The 23,929-nt window shown below is 38.9% G+C and overlaps 4 protein-coding genes across 4 annotated transcripts; 2 read left to right on the top strand and 2 right to left on the bottom strand.

Moving 5' to 3' along the window:
• The first annotated feature begins 634 nt into the window (after positions 1-634).
• On the top strand, positions 635-6,827 carry trmt13 (tRNA methyltransferase 13 homolog). Its single transcript, XM_017478549.3, has 11 exons — positions 635-799; positions 979-1,028; positions 1,225-1,291; positions 2,743-2,805; positions 3,166-3,235; positions 3,439-3,545; positions 3,629-3,796; positions 4,261-4,333; positions 4,423-4,497; positions 4,580-4,973; positions 5,993-6,827. Exons 1-11 carry the CDS (start codon positions 671-673, stop codon positions 6,159-6,161), a joined length of 1,365 nt encoding a protein of 454 aa, XP_017334038.1. The 5' UTR covers positions 635-670; the 3' UTR covers positions 6,162-6,827.
• Positions 3,396-9,580, bottom strand: lrrc39 (leucine rich repeat containing 39). Its single transcript, XM_017478550.3, has 9 exons — positions 9,359-9,580; positions 8,957-9,164; positions 8,380-8,485; positions 8,149-8,305; positions 7,818-7,954; positions 7,395-7,540; positions 7,040-7,192; positions 6,586-6,728; positions 3,396-6,457 (listed from the first exon to the last, which is right to left on the bottom strand). Exons 2-9 carry the CDS (start codon positions 9,082-9,084, stop codon positions 6,393-6,395), a joined length of 1,035 nt encoding a protein of 344 aa, XP_017334039.1. The 5' UTR covers positions 9,085-9,164; positions 9,359-9,580; the 3' UTR covers positions 3,396-6,392.
• Positions 9,581-11,631: 2,051 nt separating this feature from the next.
• Positions 11,632-13,128, top strand: LOC108271398 (dynein light chain Tctex-type 5). Its single transcript, XM_017478983.3, has 3 exons — positions 11,632-11,637; positions 11,786-11,887; positions 12,766-13,128. The coding sequence occupies exons 1-3, from the start codon at positions 11,632-11,634 to the stop codon at positions 13,126-13,128; spliced, it is 471 nt and encodes a 156-aa protein (XP_017334472.1).
• Positions 13,129-14,031: 903 nt separating this feature from the next.
• Positions 14,032-23,120, bottom strand: dbt (dihydrolipoamide branched chain transacylase E2). The gene is made up of 11 exons (XM_017478982.3): positions 23,016-23,120; positions 22,275-22,398; positions 21,971-22,046; positions 21,036-21,217; positions 20,753-20,880; positions 18,091-18,334; positions 16,404-16,570; positions 16,235-16,312; positions 15,246-15,437; positions 15,012-15,083; positions 14,032-14,901 (listed from the first exon to the last, which is right to left on the bottom strand). The coding sequence occupies exons 1-11, from the start codon at positions 23,064-23,066 to the stop codon at positions 14,734-14,736; spliced, it is 1,482 nt and encodes a 493-aa protein (XP_017334471.1). The 5' UTR covers positions 23,067-23,120; the 3' UTR covers positions 14,032-14,733.
• Between the last annotated feature and the right edge of the window lie 809 nt (positions 23,121-23,929).

Genomic DNA, 23,929 nt, shown 5'->3' with positions numbered 1-23,929 from the left:
CACCAAATCCCTCCTTACTGTACATGAAGTGTTCAATGTAGGGTATATGAGCTATTATTTTGTACCCTAGGTAGTGCGCGTAAATAGGAAGTAAAGACTGGTTTTGTATTCGGCTTTTCAGGGGAGGTTTATCAGCACTTCCGGGTTTTAAAAACAACATTCCATAGTCAAAATAAAGGTAAGACGTAATGAAGTAGCTATAAAAACTTCAGTTTATTTTAGATTTTAGTGCCATGGTTTAAAAACAAAAATAGCAGGTATTGTCAAAAGAATGTTATATAACATATCATAGGTCTCATCAACCGATTAATATATCAGAGCACGAAAAATAAACGTATGCATGTTTTCTTCTTTACGTTAACACATATTGTGATATTGACACAGAATCAACCTTTAAATTCAATTTACATGTTTGTAGAAATATAAATTGAGATCTCATTGTTTACCCTACCAGATAAATATAATTCTATAATTTCATCCTAAATTTATTTTTAGTTTGTACTCTTTTGTAATCTTTTCTTCGTTTATCATTTTTAGTTTAATATTATATTGAAGCCACTGCTGTTGTTTTATTTTGTCGACTGCTATCATGGGCTGAATCTCAATTCACTATATAGTGCACTACTTAGAGTGTAAAAGCCCGTTGAGCGCCATTTAGAATTGTGCCAAAATGGCGGCGGTCGAGTCAGACGGAGTTTCAGCTCCTTTACCTGGACGGTGCGCCTTTTACGTGGCGAAAAAGAAACGTTACTGCAAAATGGTGGTTGGTAACGGAAAAAAGTTTTGCGGTGAACATGCAGTATGTTTTTATTTATTTATTATTTACCGTGACATATGTATTCTGTCCAACTGGTTAGCCTGTTCGCCACATCCGCGTGAAGTTAACTGACATTTGCTGAATTCCTTCACGTGTGTTTTCCTTGTTTGTTTGTTTGTTTGTTTGTTTGTTTGTTTGTTTGTTTGTTTGTTTGTTTGTAGGATTCAGATAGTGAGAGAAAACGGATCCCCTGCCCTCTGGACCCAAAGCAGTAAGTTAAATTTAAAGCTCATGAAAAACAGTTGATGTGGTCTCTGTACAGCACACATTCCTCACTAATCTACACTTCAATAAAGGTTATACTCGGTGCTGGCATTTTGTAAAACTCATTTATTTGGAAAAAAAAAAAAAAAAAAAGTATTAGAAAACTTTTTACATTTTTAAGCAAATATTTATTTCTCTGACAGCACTGTGTTTGAAGACAGTTTGGCCAAACACCTGAAAAAGTGTAATTCGAAGGAAAAGCCCAAACCTGTGAGTATTTCACCTTTAACAGTACATTTTCATTTCTCACCGCACAGATATAATCTTCTTATGTGCATGATTGTAGTAAGGATGTCAATATTATCATCCTTCCTCTTGGGATGTGGCACATTTGTAGCAACTACTTCATAAATATATAAATTAGATTGTTTATGGTTAAAAATAATTGCATTTAACAGAATAGGTACCCTGAGCATGTTGCATATTAGACTTTATCATTATCATGTGATCTTCACTGATGTCTAAAGTTGACTTTTTTTTTCTTCTTTTAAATCTTAAACTCCATTCATTGACTTGTTTCTCTATGTTCACTGTGATTAACGGTGTCCCATGTTACTCACAATCCCATTGAACTCTCTGCTGATAGAGCCAGATGGGCCAGTAGGAGCGCGATGCAGTGCCACTTTCTATCTAGTCTTTCTATCTGTCCAGCTGTCTCACCTCCTCATTTGTACACTCATCTTAAACAGATCACCTTCCAAAGCTTCAACTTTCAGGCTAATAACACTGTTAAAGCCATCACGCTCATCATCTTGTAGATCGCTAACTAGCCAAGTCGTATAGTTGCACTGCATTCTGGGACTTTGAGTCTAGCATTTGCACCAATGTCTCCATTACTTCTAAGCTGGATTACTCCGATAACAGCTAAACATGTCCCTAATGTTTGTGATTGTTGAAATTAGCGATCAACTGATGTTGATTTTTTTTTTTTTTTTTTTTTATAACAGATACCAGTACATATTATTTGCATGTTTATGTGCCAGAGAACCGATATTTATTTATTGTTTTACTTCTATTTTTGACAGAATGATAGCACCACCACTGAACAAACTGTTTTATTAATAACAATTTTGTCAATTTCACTACCTTCTTGCATACAAAACAACTCTTATTTATATACCAATAAATAGAGGGGTCTGAAAGAGTGCAAAAAATAAAGTGCACAGTTACTAAACTCTGTTTTTTTTTTTTTAATGAAAGCTTTGATGAGGTAAACAAATAAAGCACAAAACTAATTCTAACAAATAAACAAAAAACAGATACAGTGCTGCAATTGCGGTCCTGTACGCAATTCTCAAAACACCTACAAGACGGCGCCATTTATCAGTGGATCCGATATTGCAAAACTGATACCCTATTATGGAAAAATGCTTAAATATCGGGAAAACTGATTATCATTCTCTCTCTCTCTCTCTCTCTCTCTCTCTCTCTCTCTCTCTAGTTGAAGTGTTTTCTTCTGTTGAATGCCTTCTCAGAGTGCCACACAACCGCTAACTTCTCACAGGAATATCAATAATACAGCACCAGCAATAGATCATCACCAGACTCACTAAACACACAACAGATATTTTAATGTAAACATACTTGATGTGTTTCAGGGTTGAGATTTCCTTCCATTTCATATTATTCTGTATGGTCATCTTGTCTGATTTGCTTTTAAGGTCTACTATGTGAAAGACATCAATGCTGGGTCTGTAACTGAAGAGGAAAACACCATAGATGAGGTAAAGACAATGTGATGCTGGACAAGACTGTGCTCATTATGTGTACTTGTAAAATTCTCCTATGCCAACATCTGATACCAGATGGTGGTATGAGACATGCTTATGTTTCCCCTTATGTTTTCAATAATTTTCAAGTTGAATGATGAATTTTATTGCTAACTTCTTTAAATAAATAAAAAACCTTGTAGATAATTATAAAATAGAGGTACGCATTTCTTGTATCACCCATAAACTATGCAGGGGGATGCAAACTTTTGCATTTAAAAGTGAGATTTTTTTAATATATAGATTTTAATGGATCCTTTTTAAGGATAAAGAAATGATTTTATCCTTTCTAAAATGCTGATTTTTGTTTTGAAGGTGTCCATTGCTGAGCGATCTAAAGAGGAACTGAATAGTCTTATTCAGAAATTGAAGACCGCGCTGAACGGTATGCATAGGTTGAGAAGACCGTTAAAAAAAATTTGGTAAACAAGAACCTTAGCTGGTCTTACATAAAGAGGACTCATTTCCTAATCGTTAAAGGAACAGTTTGGTCAAAATGTTTACATTTTTATTTTTCATTGCAAGAATCAGGCTTGAGTAATGCATTGAGTTAAAGCACTTTATTATCCCTTTGCCGCACTTTCTCAGGATTAAACACAGAACCTGACACTAGCCTTCTCTCACATCCGGCTTTAAACGATGCTCTTAATGATCCCAAGAATGGGAACTTTGCTTATAAACACCTCAAGCAGCAGGTAATAGTCAGCAACTGCTCAGCTAAAAAATAAAAAAAATAATAATTTGAACTGTACATGAACATGAGTTGTGTGTTTAACAGGCCTCGATCCTGGGGAATATGGAGGATCTGGAGCTGCTTGGGCCAGAGAGGTGTTATGTGGAGTTTGGTGCTGGAAAAGGTAAACTCTCCCACTGGATTCACGTTGCCCTTCAGGAAGCAGAGAACGTCCACTTCCTGTTAGTAGAGAGGTCCAGTACTCGTTTTAAGGTATGCATTTTCAAGCACTACTCTAAAACCCAGTCAGTAAGTCCACTTCTCCTTCTTTAAAATCCAAAAAAAGTCAGAGGCCATGACTTCTTCACTAAAACACAATAACAGAGGCCACACCTTGTTCTTTCAAATTCAGTCACAGAGGCCATGCCTTCACTAAAACCCAGTCACACCATCACTGTAGTATAAAAGTAATAAAGCACTTTGTGGTGTTCTGTTATAGGAAAAATAATCAGCTTTGAGTGGTAACAGTAACTATGCTACGTTACACCACCCTTCCTTTCATTATTTTCCTAAAACAGCACAACACAGGGAGTTTTAAACCTTATATAACATAAGATTTCACATCATTCTTATGTTACATTAAAAATCACTGATACACTATTGCTGTTTATGGTCTTGGGTTGCATTTTTGTCTGTTCTTCCTTCCTAAAATGCATTTTATTTTCTCATTTGTTAAGGTAGATGGCAAACATAAAAACACAGACTCGACATTCGACAGGCTGCAGGTTGACATCCAGCACCTCGACTTAAGTGAGTGATGATTTTTCACCTAAACTAGGAAATTGAGATATACAGTACATGTGTGTAATAATCTTTTCACGCCCTTTGACCTCCTGTAGGCAGAGTGCCATTTTTACAAGAAAAGCAACTTCCTGTAATCGCAGTGGGCAAACACCTGTGTGGTGCAGCAACAGGTGAGTTAATTCTGGTTCATTATAACCTTCTGTCTGTTTTCTTGTAGGTTATAACCAGTCTTTTTTGGCCTGTTCTTCACAGATTTGGCTCTGCGATGTTTATTTGAGCGCAGTGCAAAAGACAAAGACTGTGAGCCTCCCACTAAACGTATAAAACTGCAAGAAAAAGGTGGTGAGGAACAGACTCGTAGTATTGAAAGCAGCGAGGAGGTTGTGGTGTTGGGGCTCACAGTTGCACTCTGCTGCCATCATCGCTGTGAGTGGAGGCATTATGTAGGAAAGGACTTTTTCCGAGAGCGAGGTCTTGGAGAAACAGAGTTTTCAGCTTTCCAGCGCATGTCCAGTTGGGCTACATGTGGCATGAGCAGAGTCAAATCATCCTTAAATCCTGAGAAATCCACACAAGAGAATGTCGAAGACGGAGAAGAGGGTGAACATGAAGAGAGTTCTGAAAACATGCCTGATCATCTCAACAAGTGAGGATTTAGTGATTAGTGGAACAGATGAAGCCGTTATTGTGTTCGTGTCTGAGAGAGAGAGAGATGGATAGGGATGTGGTGAATGGGGGGGGGAGACTACGAGATGGACGGAGAAAGCAAGACATGAAGAGATTATGGAGGAAAACAGACAGGAAGGGAGTGAGAGACTATAAAATGGAGAGAGATTGACAGAAATAGAGATGGAGAGAGATATGGAGAGACAACAAAGGGGGAAAGAGAGACATGGAGGGGTAGAGAGATGGACAGAGGGAGACAGGAAGATGGAGAGAGTGACAGAAATAGAGATATGGAGAGACAACAAAGGGGGGGAGAGAGAGACATGGAGGGGTAGAGAGATGGACAGAGGGAGACAGAAAAATGGAGAGAGACCGAGCAGGAGAGACTTGGAAGGGGAGCGAGATGGACAGAGGGAGATGGGAAGATGGAGGGTGAGAGATGGACAGAGGGAGAGAGATGGACAAAGGGAGACAGGAAGATGGAGAGAGTAACGAAATACAGAGAGAGGGTGAGAGATGGCAAGATATGGGGGGGGGGAGACACGGAGTAAGAGAGTCTGGGATGGTGAGCGATGGAAAGAAAGCTGGAAGAGAGATGACCAGCAGGGGAAGAAGAGAGAGATTGAGGGACGGAAGTGAGAGAGAACGATGGAGAGAGGAGGACACACACACACACACAGACTGACAGACCGAGAAAGCTGTGCTTTTTCTCTCCAGGCATTTTATTTCCCAATTTATTTATTTCCTTTTCTCATATTTATGTGTAAAGGGTGATCTAGACTGGTCCAACATCTTTGTTGCCTTAAACTGATTCCCATTTTTAACAAAATTGTATCCAAGTCAAACTGTTTCGTGGATGGACAGACAGACACAGGAAGAGACTAAGATATTTGGATGGTTTCTGCTGAATCTACACAGCGCTGGTTAGATGGTGAATGTTCTGGGTTCATCGTGATCTCAGTAATAACTGCGTTAGTGTGTTCTCTCTCTTCCCTTTAGTGATATTTCAGCAGAGGAGCGTGAGCACGTCGGACGCCTGTGCAAGATGCTGATCAACCACGGCAGATTGCATTACCTCCAGCAGCGAGGCTTCAAACCCAGCCTCAGATACTACACCAGCCGAGACGTGTCTTTAGAGAACGTGCTACTGACTGCGCTTCCCAGCTGAACGCACAGACTCCTCGTACGGAGATGCAGCAAAGAATAGTGATGAGCTCATTTTTAGTTTTCTCTTTTTAGGTCACTTGAGCTTTTGGACACAGTGTCAGCGCCAGAGAACAAAACGGCACTCACTAGTCCTAGACTAGTAACACCTTTACAGGACAGATGGGACAGGACAGGACAGATTCACCAGGACAGGAGGCAACAGCACCAGTAGCAGCCAGCATGCAGGACTGAGTCATGCCACTTCCTCTGTCATACTGTCCAGCATCACATTTAGGACTGATGTATAATTCTGGGATTCTGAAACACATTTTTGATGGACAGCAGGTTATTCATGGTCTGTGTAGGTTTCTTTTTTTAATTCCTTTATTTTTAAAAAAATCTATCCTAGCATTTGTGAGCACGGTGTACATTAAGTATGGCGTAACCTCTTTTGCGGGCTTCATGGATGTAATGGTGCATGAATTCTCGGCCGAACATCTCTCTATCGTTCTCCTCTTCTGCCACGTCCTCTTTTATGTCGGGAAGAGTCACATCGTACGTCAGAGGGTTGTCTCTGAAATTTACAAACCTGCCAAAACAGTCTATCAATCAATAAAACAGGAATTGGACCGTCTTTGTCCAGAAAGTGAAAGTAACTATACTATCAGAAATAAATGCTCGTCGTTCACGTTCCGCGTCCTTTTCTACCGAGTGAATTTTATTTGTGTTTGGTCTGATTGCTGTTTTATTTGAAAAATTTTAAAAGGATGGTTTTCAGGTGTCTCCCGTATCGCCATGATCATCGACCCTATGATTAACCATACATCTTGGCACCTCTGCAGTTAAATATTTACGGGAGCCATTTTCTGTTTTACGCCATCATTTACGAACGGTGTGTACCTGAGGTTGGTCATGTCCTCCATCAGTGGAGGAATGTCTCTCAGCTTGTTCCTGCTGAGCACCAGTGTGTCCAGGTTGTGCATGCGGCTGATGTTGTCTGGCAGATACTCCAGCTCATTTCTCTGGAGCCACAGCGTGTGTAACTTCTCCATCCTGGATCAAACAGGAAATTTAAAAAGGAATATTATGTTTATATGGCATTTCAATGGCATCAACACCAGATCAAGCAAGGCAAGCCTATCTTATTTACAGAGATCTGCTCCATGATGACATTTATCTACCACAGGCTAAATGATTGATAGATGATGCCTAGGTCAGGGGTGAGGACATAATTGTGTGACTACAGTTTGTGTACCTGTGGATGTCGTCTGGTAAGCGCTCCAGTCTGTTCCCACCCATGTCCAACCACTCGAGAGCAGGAAGATTCACTACACACTCAGGAATTGTGGTAAATTGATTCATTGAAAGGTCCAAGTGGTGTAGTTTCTTCAGATTGTTGAACTGAGGAACCAATAACACAAATCGCATTCTCTGAAGGCGTCCTTGTTAAATAAGGGTTCGAACTCTGGTGCGGACCAAAACAACAGGTCCAAGAGCATCTGAGCTCAATGAAAGAGAGAGATTCTGAATTGGCTTGTCAACAGACCGGTTATCAGAATGCAGGATGTGACCAAAGATGACCAAAAACAAATTTCTGTTAGTCTGAGAAATTTATTTTTATTAAAATTGAGTGCTGCTATGACACTCGTATAAAAGCCACCAATGGGAGACCTACTACCTGTTGTGGAAGCTCATCCAGATCCCGGTTCATTGCCAGTTCCAGTCGCTCCAAAGACTCACAGCTGCACAACTCCTCAGGTACACAGTTCAGTCTGTTGTAACTCACAAGTAGCTCTCGTAAATGGGTCAGTTTACCTGGTGAGCAGACCATTATACCATTAAGGAAGCATATAAAGACACAACACTATCCTATAATACTCCATTGGTTCTTGGAGAACCTGTGTCTTCCATGTTTCAGAATTTTTCCCTGATTAAATCAAAGAGAAAAGGGAAAGTAACAAAATGCATTGAGTAGGGTTACTCCGCAATCAGAATTGGCCCGTACTGACCAATTTCTTTAGGAATATCCGTGATCGCGTTGCGGGACAGGTCGAGAACGATAAGGCTCTGAAAGCTAGAGATGAAGCGTGGGATCTTCTGAAGTCCTGTTCGGTGAAGCTGCCATTCCTGAATCTGAGAGAGCTGGACCAGAGCTGCAGGAAGAGTCTGCAAATCCACATCTGTGAAACTCTATGGTGAGCTAAAGGAAAAACAATTGAATTCAGAGTTTCAAGCGGTACCTTCCATTCTTCGTTTTCAATGCGTAGGATGACCCTCCCATCCTCTGTCATAATTTTTTCCTTTAACTTGGCCAAGGTGATCCGATCCTCCCATGCCCCCGTCAACCTGAGTAACACAGTAAAAAAAAAATCTCTTGAGCATAATTATTTTTTATGTTGTATAGACTGACCAAATCCATTGGTGGGTTTTTATTTGAAAAACACTTTCATCCAATTTCTAAGCACAAATTTGAGCCCTTGCAAAAAAGACTGCAGCTCTCTTGGTCTATCATGCAACTATCATGCAAACTTCACTAACTACTAAGGCACCACGGCTTAGTATTGATTCTGAACCTTTTTAAGACTTCAGTAGAAGATTTGCTGTCTCTCATGTATCCATTCATTATATCACGTCAGTTACGCCATGTTATTTCTATCAGGTACTTCCACAACAAACCTTTTTGACTTTCACTTATCAACATTTCTTTTCTGGCCTGATAAGTTTAACTGTCCCAGTTTACCCGAATTCATCCTACTAGTGTTTGTTTTTTTATTATTAAGAGTTTTCATTCATTTCCCAGTGATGATCTTCACTCACCTTCCCACAGCTGCTCTCTCCCTCTGCTCTTTCTCTCGCTTCAGTTCCTCCTTGTTCTTCTTTATCCTGGTTTCCCATAAAGACTTGATGGAGTTCACCGTCCCAAAACACACAGTCACACCAGTCATGATGACTCTCCACACGCTCAGCCTGTCTTATAACCTGTATGTCCCAGAGACTCTAACTCTAGCCGGGGTCAAACACCATACTGTGGGGCAACAAATCAAGGAAACCAGAAGATATGGGACAAGATGATGTTCTAACTCATTCTAAACAACGTGCTCTACTGAAAAAAATTGTAGAATTGCTATATTGAAGACGGAAGGACTGACAGCTACGTAACACTACATAAGTGGGATATCATAATATATTTAGAAACTTATGAAAATAGTCTGCACTTACCACTCTCATCCATTCAAATGCTCAAATATTACTGTGTCCCTTGACAACATTGTTGTTCTTGCCAGTGTGTTCAGGTTCTCACCAACCTTGTTAACCTCCTTAACAATCCCAACATGTGCACAGTGTTGAAAGGATTCCCCTGTTTGCTTAAAAACTCATTATACTGATTGCGTTTGTCACTGGCTCCCCCTCATGAAGTGTAACTCTGGGAAGGATCTAAAATTAGACGTGGAGCTGAGAACAGAAACGTCACATGGCAGAGCTAGTACAAGAGCAGCTGCCTCCTGACACTCATACCAGACAGTCAAACACGGTTATCTACAAAGAATAGCAAAAAATATCCAGATCAACAACCGGCTTTACAAAAAAGTATTTTAAAGTAATGCGATGGAGACGTTTAATTAGTCTACATACCTTAAAATGGCTGAATCATTAACATGGCACATCTGCATTTAATCTTTAATCAAGTTAGTTCAAGTGTTTTTATTGTCATTTCAACCATATACAGCTGATACAGTTCACAGTGAAACGAAACAACGTTCCTCCAGGACCATGGTGCTACGTAAAAAACAACACACTAACCACATGTGACAGAACTTAAATAAGATATACACATTCTACACAAAGTGCACGTGCAGACGTGTGCTAACAACACAGGACAGTACAGTAGCTACTAAAACAGGACAATAGGCACAGTAAGTGACAGTGTAGCGCTGAACAGTACACAGTTTTAGTGTGGAAGTGGCTGATATAACAGGTAGTGCAGAAGAGTAACAATATAATTTAAAAATGGTATAAATGTGAACATAACATGCTATGACTTAGTCTTCAGCAGGTTAGCTTATAAAAGTTAGGTCAGTAAACTAACTGAACAGAACCAATAGTTTTGAGGTTCCTGCTCCAGTGCTCCATGCCCCCTCTATAGCTGGAAACTAGTTAGAATAAAATAAAAGAATGCTTAAAAACTTTTCATCAAGTGAATAAAACCACAGATGCTTAACTGACATTATTAGACTGTACAGCCGGACATATTCTTGTTACAATTAATTCTAAAAGTCAGTAGATTGTCCCTAAGCAATTTTGCAATTTTTTTTTTTATTTATTTTTTATTTTTTTAAATGAAACCCTTTCATAAATGAAGTGCTGTCACATCCCCCAAATACATTAGGACCAGCTTGCATACATTGCTAGTCACTGACTACCGAGCTAGTTACTGTAGCTGTGACAGAAGGTAGACCTATACTTCACAATCACCCAAGACCATGGAGTGAACGTACAGGCAGAGGGGTCATCTCAATATTCCAATATATAAACATAGAGATCATGCACTATTTCATTTAGTATTAAAGCTACATGTATGCGAATTATTTAGACAATTGCTTTTAACATGCCCACCATTCTGTGAGACTGAAGGTATCACTTTTACAACATTCGGTTTATTATTGTTAAAAGTAATGCAACTCGTGCTTTTCATTTGAGATACCAGATAGCTACTCAGTAGCCAGATTATTAGGAACCCCATTTAAAAACTGGGTAAAACTGTGTGAACTGGGATGCTGAGATGCTTTTCTGCTCACCACAGTTGTAAAGAGTTGAGCTCTCTCCATGTGATTGGATGATTAGATATTTGTGTGAAAGAGTAGCTGTATAGGGCTTTCTAATAAATTGGTTTGTAAATGTATATTACAGTACATGGTCGGTGGCTGGAGAGAGTATGAGACTCCCAGCCTGAATCTTTGCCCCGGCCCTGCTTACTGGACTCTTAAATAGCAGCACAATGCATAAAATCATTCAGCTATGCAGCAAGAGCTTCAGTTAATGTTGATCAGAATATGAACATCAGAAAAATCCTAAAAGTGAGATTTGAAACACGTATAATTTTTGACATTAAATGTTTAATCTATTACTAATATCACAATATAACATACATTAATGATGTAAAAAAAAAAATTGCAACATATGATTGATTTTTTTTAAAATTCCTTTGTCATATTAATTTTAATTTATTTTAAGGGGTGCAAAAATACATCCGCTGACATTGAAAATGTCATCAAAACATTTTGACTAGTGCAGTAAATGGGAATCAAGTACTTCGTTTTGCAACGTGAACGCACTGTTTAACCACTGTTCGACTCGAGGAATATTTATGCCCCTGTTGTGTGGTGTCTGAGGAACGTAAATAATGGCCCCCTGTGTTAGGAGGTGGAGTTTGAACAACACTGGTTCCATCTTATTGTGTGCAGAGTGACACAGCTTTCACCTACTACGAGAACATGATGGTAGGATTTTCTTAATTATTATATTACATGTAAGATTTTTAGTACATCTGCAGCGTCTGCATTTTGAATATGTTTTATTTTAAAAGGATGTATTGGACTTGTAATGTTTTGTGGGAATGCAGTCTAACAGTTTTACTGACTCTTTAAGCGAGAGACTTTTAAGCCTGCTGCATCTAAGAAAAAGCCAATCTCCAGCCGAGTAGTGAAGAAAGACACATCGTCACTCAGCACGAGACTTCAACAGGCAGAGGTATGAGAAGAGATTATAATTATGCATATATAATCTATAAAATGCATGTTTATTGAAAATTAAAGTTGTATTAAGTCTGGGTGACATGATTCTATATGATGATATTGACAATGTGATATACAGTACTGTATAACAGTCATGATACTTTGAATATCATGGTATTGTCAGGTTTCTTTTTTTAATTTTTATTATAACTCATATTCTTACACACTATATTAAAGTACTGGATATTAAAAACTGCTGTTATACCTTACTTTAATTTACTCTCATTTTCCGGTGTCAGGGCTTTGTAACAGTCAGTAACACAGGCAAGTCTTTAGGACAGAGTTTACATTTTGGGTTACTTGGTAATATTAGGAGAGAGAAAAAAAGAGAGGCTGGTGAGGGAATGAGTGTTTATAGCTGTTATAGTTTAAGTGAGAACAGGACCTAACTTGTTTCATGGACATTAAATGGCTAAAAATTACGTAATGTTCTTAATACATTAAAAATGCTCATCGTTTACAAACTGCTGTTGTATCAGAAGAATAAAACACTTCAGGAAAATCTGCTGTAGGAAAATAATTCTACTTCAGGGTGATAAAAGTAATGATGTAGTTCATGATGAAGTAGATTATTTTCCTATAAAAGCACAGCCTGTATGAAGTATGTTCTTCCTTACTTATTATACCCGTAGTTGAATTTACAATCATTTTCCTAAGATACATACTTTCTGTAGTAAATCGTTATAGTCTCTGTTTTGCGATGTTTATGCCTTCTTAATATCGTTTCCATAGCGTGAGCCTACCGTCATCAAGTAATGAATAATTATTTTTGTGAGTAGATCTGTGTGGAGATAAGCGAACTCATATTTATGACTTAAACTTTTTTTTTTAAAGGACCTTGTGAAAGAGCGCCTTATGCTCCACCAGCCTGTACCAGATCAACACTTCCCCAGAGGTCTGGTGCTCTCAGTGATGAAGCGCCTGGTGGATGAGAGACTCGGTGCCATGGAGTACAGCCCGGCATGTTCGGCCGTTGCCACAGATCTGTCCGAATCCATTAAAGAGGCAGTGAAAAGCCTCTCCAGCGGACGCTATAAACTCATCTGCTGTGTGGCCATCGGGCAGCTTCACAACTCTGCTGTTTCCTGCTCGAGCCGCAGCATCTGGAATCCAGACACAGACACCTTCACAGAGTACCTGTTTAAAAACCAGCATCTGTTCACGTTGTGCGTTCTCTTCGCCGTGTACCAAGAGTAGGCAATGGCAGTTCCTGAGTTATTGGTACCTTTAAAGATAATCTACATAGTTTGCAAATTTTTACTCTAGCAACTGATGAAAATGTTTTCAATAATAATAATAAAATAACTCAAAAACTCTCCCAAAACCTGTTTGCCTCTACCAGGAGGTAACAACTTGCCACTGACACCTTCACAGAGTACCTGTTCAAAATTCAGAAAATCATCCAATCAATTGAATTTATCACAGGTACACTCCAGGCAAGTTCTAGAGACATCCAGAAAACCAAAGCAAATAGGATGCACCTGAGCTTCATTTGCCAGTGCCTTAACTGAAGGATTTATAATTGCAGTTCAGCAAAAACAAATTCTAAAAACTTTTCACTTTGTCATTATGGATTATTATGTGTAGTTTAATGGCAAAAAAGGCAGTTTTTAATGCATTTTAAATAAATCTTAAACATGATTAAAGCCGGGTTCACACTGTACGATTTCAGCCACAATTTGAGAAACATAGTTTGACATGTTCCCTGACATCCGATTAACGGCTGTCACGATCAAATTTTTCCTCTGATTAAATTCTGGCAGTGTCAGATGATTTGAGGCACAGTCCTGTAGTGTGGCTTCTCCTACTCTGTACGAGTCTTCTTACGTGTGCCGGTTTTTCGCGTCTGGACTGTCGTACAGTCTGACATTAATGACAACTGAGATCCTACAGTGTGACATGGCTTACAGTGGGGATCGTGTTTGTACAGTCGGACAAGCAACAGTCACAAAGGACTATTAAAAATCACAGTGTGCATAATCTGAAGGGGTCTGAATACTATCTGAACCAATTGCATTGTGTTATTGTTCATCTATTATAATAGTAAAAGGAAGAAGAAATATTACTACAGGTACAATTAAATGATCCGGCTAATTGCCATTTCATAACGACATCATTTATTAAATCTGTTCCCCCCCCTCAAAATCCACACAAACCAAAACAACAAAAAATACCAGATAAACGGTGCGTTCTTATGTAACATCCAAAGACTTGTTCTAAAACCACACACAATTCATACATTTTCCGATTTTTCCTTAAACACAGTAAAATCCAACCCAGTAATGAATTCATGATTTTCTTCACTACCAAACATCCCATAATCACAGCCTGGATATGTGTGTGTACACTCTCAAAAATTATTTGTGCAATAATGCCTTTGTAGGGAGGTAAAAATATCTGCATTTACAAGTTCGAGGAAGTTTTAATATAGTGTTCATGACAATTAAAACAGAAACAAGACACGCCCGTTGATATTTTCCATCCAGGCAGAAAGAGAAGGACAAACACGCACTGAACAACACACAACATAACAGTCTGTAGGTTGTGTCTTGGTTGTGTGTATTTACAGAAAAAAAAGCAATTGACCCACACAAGACTAGCAGCTGTACATTCGAGTCGAATATCTGACAATTTGTTAACATCCTTAATGTGTGAAACAGTCCATGTCATGAGAGAAGAATGAGATCATTAAAAGGGAATAGGAAAAGAAAGGGGAAATCAAAGTAGCTTAATTCAGTAACTTAATCACAACATTGTTCAAATGCTAGTCAGTGTCCGGATGTGTTCTAAAGGTAGGATGATCTACTTCAGATCCAGCACCATGGAGGCTGGGTTCTCCAGATAAGACCTCCAGAGGTTGGAGAAGCGACACATTGTGGCTCCGTCAATGATTCTGTGATCTGCAGACCAGCTCACGTACATGATGTGTGCTTTCACAACCTCGTCCTTGGCATTGAAGCGGGGTAAAACCTGCACAGAACAGAGAGAGACTGTAGTTTTTCATCATTTGAATTCACGCCATGAGCTCAAAACGGACACAAAGAACATTACTAATCTCAAGTAAGTCAAATATTACGAACCTGGATTTTTCCAAGAGCACCGATCGCAACCTCGGGTGGCAGGATCACTGGCTTTGTGTAAGTACCTCCAATCTGCGACGTGAACAGATTGTTTGAGCATTACAGTGTGTGTACAGTACAGACAGAGGATATAATGAGCAAGTTTTAGAAAATTAATTCACCAGTCAGAAATGAGAATTCAAAAGCACTGTACTATATTATTTTGAAATTTATCAGCACATGTATTCCACTTACTGAGCCGATGTTGGAGAGTGTGAATGTTCCCCCAGTAAGGTCCGTTGTGCCAAGCTGCCCAGATACACCCAAAGTCTGCAGTCGATTGAGCTCCGTGGCGATTTCATACACGCTAAGCATCTGTACATTCTTTATGTTGGGCACCAGCAGACCCTGGGGCGTATCCATGGCCAGACCAATGTTGTGTGCAGCCTGAGCAAAGCAAGGGTGTTAGCTGGACTGTTAATCATCCGTGGCTGAGCCCAGATTCTTCTCCATGCATTTTTTCCCAACTCAGCTAATAGCCTAAGTTTTGTTTAAGGGAGCTGTGGTAACTTAGCTGTCAATGTATGACATGATCAGAAAAAGTTGGATTCATCATAAAACTTTCCTCGGGCGTTGTCACTGTTTGTAGGACTACCAGACCGACAAATTATCAAACTTTTCTAACTAGTTTCGTTTGGTGTCACTAGACAAAGGGAAGCACAACTAGGCTATGGGTTTAGCTGGTACAGTGCCATGCAAAGTACATTATCTTTCCTTATGCTCTGCTCATATCATGTTCAGTAAACTGGAACTCATATAGACATTTACACACTTTCTTTTCCTGCTCAGCATGAGAGGGTTTTACTGTTTCAGTTGCAACCCTTTTACTGGTTTAAAATAAATAAATGACATATATGACGTATATCCATTTTTCCTCACACTGACTGTGCGCAAGCGTTTGGCAGACTTGAGAGCTGTCAGCCAATAAGACACGAGTATTTTCACGTGTTTTCCTGTAAACCCTGTCTGATTGGTCTCACCTCCGTTCACTGAAGATATAAAATTACAGGCGGTCTTCTTTTACTGATGTTCAGCTAAGTAGTGACAAACCGCTCCAAGTGGAGAATTATTCGGGGCTATCCCCAGGCCAGGTTACGCCCCTGATTCAAAGCATCATGAACAAGTGCTATTTTTCCTGTCATACCTGAAGCATCAATTATCAGCAGATTTTTAACAAATCTGACCTTGTATGTGATATTCTGGCATGCTTCATCCACAGAGGCATTCAAGATCGGGAAATGGTGGAGAGCGAGTGACGCTGCCTAAAACAAAACAAAACAGTACTCACTCAATTGAACTGTAAAGCATTTCACACTCGCAGATTCGTGCTGTGCAGGGAAACGGTGGTGTTACCTTGATGAAGAAGGGCATGTAGCTGAGCTTTACTCCCCGATGCTCAGCCAAGTCCTTCAGCTCGGAGCGCAGATGCACCAGCCGGCTCAGGTCCACTTCATCCTTGTAGCCGAAGTGTGGAATCTTCAGAGCTGCCGTCATCGTCTTCACCATGGCTTTGTGAAAACCTGGTTTAAAATGACAGGACAGCAATAAACATGTTTTTCAACGAGAACAACAATAATAAATATAACAGCAAGCGGCGATCTGCGGGGTCCAAGCATTCCTTGCAAATAGCACCCCCAGTGGCCAGCTCCTGCCATGTGTTTTCATGTATGGTCATAAAAAGACCATACATGAAAACACTTATCAAGTTTTGTGATCATAGCTCAATGCTAGTTTAAAATGCCTGTTGAAAGATGATTTGCTGAATGCAGCCATTTCGGCTCAAGTGGACTTTTGGTTCCTGAGAAACAGCTGTTTGAACTTAATGCCAACCCTTATGAATATGATTAATGTCCCACAATGGGCAATTTGAGTGAAACTGCATTAGTTACTAGTAGGTCCCTCTCTAAAACTACCATTCAAGTTTCATGATCATAGTTTAAGGGAAACCTTGTCAAATTCCTGCTAAAACCTGACTGGCCGATGGTGGTCTTTTTTCAGTCATTAGGGATCATGAAATAATCCCTTACAGATTAGCACTTAGATGAACCCTACCAAGTTCCATCTTTATAGGCTTTACGGTTCTTGAGAAACAGCTATTTGGATTTAAACTCTGCTCACTATGTATGACTACACCCCAACCATTGCAGACGTCCTCAGAATCTTGTACTGAACATGTATTTCCAGTCTGAAATGTGCTTATTTTTATGTGCAAAATTATGAATAGTGCCAGTCACTGGATAATTTGAGTGAGGTTGCACCCGTTATTCAAGTTTCATAACGATAGCTCAATGTTAACCCTGTCAAATGCCTGCTGAATACTGACTAGCAAATGGCAGCCATGTTTTCAATTAATTACATCGTCATCAAAAATCCACTTACAGATTAGCATACCACATTTCATCTTGATCAAACTTACAGTTCCTGAAAAACTGTAGACTTTGCATATGACCTCATGAGTTACAACTGTGTATAAATAAGGCTCTGTCTCATCAGTACTGACAATTGACGGCCATATTGTTTACAAATGTCAACATATTTTTGATAATTATTGGGGATCACACTTTGCTGAGTAGTTTAACACCGAATTTGTGAAGATCCTGGGACTAGTTTGCAAAAGTAGGTTTTGCATTTAATGCAAATTAGCAAAATAATTTAAGTGGGTGAAGCTAAATGGTTCTTGAGGCTTTTTTCTTTGGGAGCACCCAAAATCAGTGGAGAGAAGAACTTTGTTTGTAGGATGTCTCTATGACTTACAGTTTGGTCTGCATGATTCGTTTTAAGGTAGAAAAATCCTAACAATTACGATAGGTTTCCAGCACCTTCTGTGCTTGGATCCCTAATACTACTACTACTACTAATAATAATAATAATAATAACAATAATAAAAGTTGTTATTTTATTATAGTAATAAAACCAATAATAATATACAAAATAAATAAATTCATTTCAGTTCAAGTCAAAGATCATTTTGGACTTGGTTCTGAGCATAGTGCCAGCTGCAGAGTAAACCACAGGTACACGCTGGTGCATAGCAGCTTACCTTTAAGCGGCTCTGTGCGGTCTTTGCCTGTAAACACCGGCCTTGGGACGACAGGTGTAGGGATGCTCAGAGGCTTCTTCTCTTTGGGCTTAGCAGCTGGAGGAGGTGTGGGAGGAGGAGGCTGGATCTCCTGGAAGGGGGTAGGGGGTAAGATGGCTCCTGTCTGCTTCTCTATGAAGTTCAGGATGTCTTCTTTAAGAATGCGCCCGTCCTTTCCAGTCCCGACAACTTCACTGAGCTTGATCTAAGAGAACACAAGATTGGATAAAAACAAGATGGAATTAAATATTATGCCAGGCTGATCAATAGATTAGGATCTTTCAGTTCCCCCACCCACCACAGTTACAACTACTAGTAACCATGGATACAACCCCACTCCAGTGAACTATGCAAGGTTGTCATGTTTTAAGGGACATTTTTATTCTCGTTTGGCTCAGGAAGCAACAGAAACTCCACACAAAGCAAACACTGTGGCTAATAGTCATCAATCATGTCCTTGTTTTATTGCCCTTTATTGCAGCTGTTCAGTCCACCAGCTTCTAGACTGGGAGCACAGACAACATGGATGTTTACACAATTCTCTATATTACATTTCTGGCAAAGGTCTTTCCTAAAACTGATGCTACTTTTGCTAAACAAAACAAAAAAACTAAAGAAAAGGTTTTTGTATTAACGGTGTGTTAAACTGAGGCACATGAGCAGTGAGCTGGAGAGAGGTTTTGTTACTGTGAGGGTTTTACAACACCCAATCCAATCTCAAAAGAACACAGCTGGCCATTGTGAAATAAAATTACGGTTATAACACAGTAATAAACATTAGTATTCAGATTAATTAGGCCTACACAAGCTCTATATTTGACTCATTCAAGCACTCAGTATGGCCACTAAAATAAATTTATTAACAACCTGTTACAGAAAGCACTGAAAGCTGAATATAATGAAAAACTTGGCCGAATACCGAACACGTTTTTTTTTGCGTTTTTTCCATTTATTTTGCCATTTTTTTCCACCACTGCATAAATTAAATAGTCAAAATGTGCTTTTTACTATTTTGTCTTGCTGTTCAAAGAAAAAAATAAATTACAAAAAGTACAATTTCAAAATATTTATTTAACACTGAACATTTTTTTTCATTCCAGCAGGCATAGGCTACCAACAAGGCACAAAATAACTTTAAATAAATAAATGAGTAAAATAAAAATATTTTGATGTGGTCATCTTTGAGCCCCCCTTGAATAGCCTATGTTAAGCCTATAACTGACTGCTGAAAGAATGTGACACACTGTAGCCTACTACAAAAAAGTGCATTAAAAAGTTCACTGACAGGAGTGCAAAAAATGGTTCTATTCGGTTATATACAGCTGATTATATTGGGGATATGTACTGCTCGCGACCCTGTACACCTCGCAGAGTATTATAGTAGATATAGGATTTGTCTGCCTGCCCTTAAATAAATACGTCTTTACCTGCTTCCGTACTCTACTCCCTTACGTCTCGCGATGTGACAGAAACATGCTCCAGAACAGAAAGAAAACAAACGCATGTGTCCACAGCTCATGCATGCGCACACCCCCTCATCGAGGTCGTCACATTCGCGCGATTCACTTTGGTTGCTAGGCTATTTGGTCGCGTCATCAAACACGTCATTGTTCGGTCAAATTTATTCGGCCTTTTCACTTACTAATTTCGGTTGCCGAACATTCGGTGCATCCCTATTTTTATTTTCACCCCATTATACTTTTTATTTGACAGATTAGATTTTTTTTTTACCCTTAACTCTTTTTGTCTTATCCATTCCATAAGTTCACATTAGCTATTATTATAACTATGCATACGCAGTGCAGGGAAAAAAAATCGTAATCAATATTATCAATTTTCACCCTCGATCCCAAATTCCCTTTTTTACTCAGATGTATGTCACGCTTTTGCATGTCAAGTTTTCATTTCACATTGCCTTAAGTTCCACCCTAAACTAAACAAACAAGTTTGTAGACAGAAATGTTTCTCACTGACTTTGCAGTGACAAATAACTAAAAACAACTTTGCTGATCAGACAATAATCAAACATACAGACTAATTAGAGAGTTTTCCCTAAATGCTTTTGCGGCACCATATTTTTGCAAAAAATATTCATAATTATTATTCTTTAATATTATTCATGTGGCAATATGTTTCGTGGAGAATCATTTTAATTGTTATAATAAAACTATTGGCACCCTACAGGTATCTTACAAAAATGGAATTGTAGGCCACCAACATTTTTATTATAATCACTAAAAGTGATTTATACATTTATAAATACAATTTATAAATATTTACACTTGGCTGAGAATCATTTAAGCAATTATACAAGGATGAGTCAAAAAAGTTTAACATAAAGTAGAACTGAACCACTGTTGTTTAAGGAAACCTGACACTCATTCCAAGTGCTGAAAAACCTGCACTGAATGAAATAGAAATTATGTAGAAAAAGATTCACTTTTGTGATGCCTATATGCAATACACAATGCAAAACAAAAAAGCTACAGCAGCAACAGGATGTCCTACACAGATCTAGAAAAATTAACTGGTGGTTCTTACTTTTGTTGTGATAAATAAAAATGAGCCAAACCCAAATATCTTGAATATAATTACGGCTCAAATATTTCTATTTACAACTCACATTGTTTTCCATGGCTATGCGTCGCACTGCAGGTGTGGCCTGTGTCTTGTGGCCTTTAATATCCTGGTGAGTGTGTTCTTCCTGTGACACAGCTGGCGTTTCCATCACATCCTCCTCCGGAGCTACAGCTACAGTTGAGAAAGATGCTAAACTGACTGACACGAGAAGAGGCTAAATCTCAACACTGATACACATTATCGTTATCAATTTTAGAATCAGTTTCACAATCAATTCTGTTTATTCCTTGTTATATCTCAACCGTAGGTTTTTGTTGCAATCTTACCGTGTCCTCCATCAGTTTCAATATCAACTAGAGGCTTGCCCACGAATGCAATAGAATCAACATCGTAGTGGAGTTTGCGGATGACTCCGTCATAGCGGCTGGTGATTGTAACTGATGCTTTGTCGCTCTGAACTTCACAGATGCTGTCGAACTGGGACACCCGGTCTCCTTCCTTCACATACCTTGCACATAAGAAAGAAAGAAAAAAGACTCACACTTTTAACAACTTAAGGCTGCATTTACAATACATGGTTCAAGTGACCCAATTCTGACTTTTTCCTCCCATGTGGAACAGATCGGATATGACCCATTAACGTGTAAGCAGTTAAAAAGCACATGGATTCCGATATTCTCAGATCCATTTCAGGTCTCATTCGTATGTGGAAATAAATCTGATATGAATCGGAAACGTGCATTTGCGTCTGCCATGTAAGCGGACAGACTGGATATTCCCCCTTCAATGCGAGTCATATGTCATTAAAAAAGCAACGGTGGCGAATGATGTCAACTTAGGTGGACACCAACTGCAAAAACACAACTCTCAACAATGGCTCTCTTTTTTTCTTCTCCGCCTTAAGAGGCCGGTGTTTTGCTTACCTTTAAATATGGTGCGGAAAGCAAAAGCTTGTATTATATTTTCGTCTCTGTCCATTGCAAATTGCGCCGTTTTTAATTCCATTTTAGCCTAAGCTTCCGGTGACATCTACCTCAGGTAGTTTCACTATGTGTATAGTGTAAATGCAGATATCGGATATGGGTCACTTTTAAAAGAAGATGTAAGTGTGTCGTCAAAAAAATTGGATATAGTCGACAAATCGGAATTGAGCATCAAGACCTGCAGTGTAAATGCAGCCTATAAAATCACACTTTCGCAGTCAGGAAAATGCTGCCCTCTGTTGGTGGGTGCAGGTTTGATAAACTTCACCAAAACTTACCATTCTTTCACAGTCACCTCCATAATTCCCTCCCCAATATCTGACAGCTTGAACTGTAAAATTGGTCCTGCTGCAGCTGCATTAGGAAACAGAATGGGAGGTTGGAAAAAAAATGTAGCAGGGATGGAAAGTATTGACCTGAAATGCTGGAGTAGTATCAGAATTTGTGAATGATGTCCTGCACATTTAATGTTTTCCCTCCTCTAGGTGGTGAATCTGTGCACCCGTAACTATAGGAGTTTTAGGTACGATAGTACAGGAGTAACTATGCTTTGTAATCAAAAGGTCAAACTTTGAATCTTACCATAGCTAGTGCGGAAAAATCTGTGCTGATGCAAAGCACTGCTGGAATATACGTTGTGTGTGTGTGGTACAGAAGATGTCTGAAGTTTAGAGTAACAACACTTGTGCAGACGCTGGACAGAGACCTGAAACAGAAGAACCAGGACAATAAACAACACTGTCACACCTCTGCAGTGTCTTTGTGTTTACTGTATATTCCTGTACTCGTTTCACACTGTTGTGTATTTGCATTTGTATGTAATCCTGTGTACTGTGCTGCTGTATTGTTGTGTTGCACCATGGTCCTGAAAAAACACATTTCGAGCCAGTCTATACACAGGAATGACAATTGACTATATAGTATCAAATTACCTTGAGATCGGATTTACACGTAGAAGGGATATTTACCTGCTCCTGTTAACTAACGTTGTATAGCTAACTTTCTCAACTCACTTCAAATCCAACGCATTAATTAAATGCATGCCAATAGTGAGAATTAACTGTCACAGCCTATTATTGTTTATATCTTACCGGACAGCTAAGCTAAGCTAACTGAGCCTCTAGTCGACTTCCACTATTACCGGTGGTCACTCGGAGACTAGCTCATTAGCATAGCTAGCATTTGGTCCTTGACTTTTCTTTTACCTTCTTGTCTTGTTAAAATTCACATTTCATTCATATTCGTGTCTTGCCTTTTGTTTTGTCTTTTTGTTTTTCTTAAACCTGTGTATAAATTATAAAAATGATTTGTAAAATCACCCACCAAGCGTCTCATAAGCGCGAATGAACCCCTTACTGTAATGAGCGCTGCCATTTTTTTTACATAGCAGGTTGGTGCGTCTCCGGATGTGACGTATTACACGCCCAATTTACTGACCAATCAGAACGACTCACATACCGCATGAATGATTATTAAAAAAGTTTGATAAATGTATTTAAAAAATAGTTGTTTTAATTGCTTTTTGTTTACTGAAGAACTGGAATTAAGTTGGTTTGATGTTGGACGTTCGATATTCGCAGACATGCGGAAATTAAGGGACCGTCTCTAAAGTTACATAAGACATTGTTAAACACGATTCTAACTTCAATAGCATTTGAAGGGAATAACATACAGTCACACAACCAACTGGAAAGTGTTCAACTACTTGTCAGCTATAATGCACACCTCTTAGATTTTTGATATATATTAAAATAAGCTATTAAATCACATGTAAATTAGATATGAATTTCACTACCAAATGGGCTCATACACAAAATATGCCATTATTTAAAGCTCAATAGCATTTGAAGGGAATGATGTACAGTCATGAAGCCAACTGTAAAATGTTCATCTAGGTGTCAGTTATAAAGCACACTTATATTTCTGATATTTATTAAAATAAGCAAATAAATCATATGTAAATATTGCCATGTATTTCACTACAGAATGGGCCCATACACAAAATATACCATAATTTAAAGCTCAATAGCATTTGAAGGGAATGATGTACAGTCACACACCCAACTGTAAATTGTTCATCTAGGTGTCAGCTATAATGGACACCTTTTCGATTTTTAGATTTAGATAAATAAATAAATAAATACCGAGCGAGTTTATATGCGCATGCGCAGACCTCCTAGCAGTTTGCGGGTACCTAGCAGTAATGCGCATGCGTACTATCTTTTTTGCTGTTTGTC

The sequence above is a fragment of the Ictalurus punctatus genome, chromosome 10 (assembly GCF_001660625.3).
Source record: "Ictalurus punctatus breed USDA103 chromosome 10, Coco_2.0, whole genome shotgun sequence".
Lineage (NCBI taxonomy): Eukaryota > Metazoa > Chordata > Actinopteri > Siluriformes > Ictaluridae > Ictalurus > Ictalurus punctatus.
This window is presented reverse-complemented; position numbering and strand designations above follow the sequence as displayed.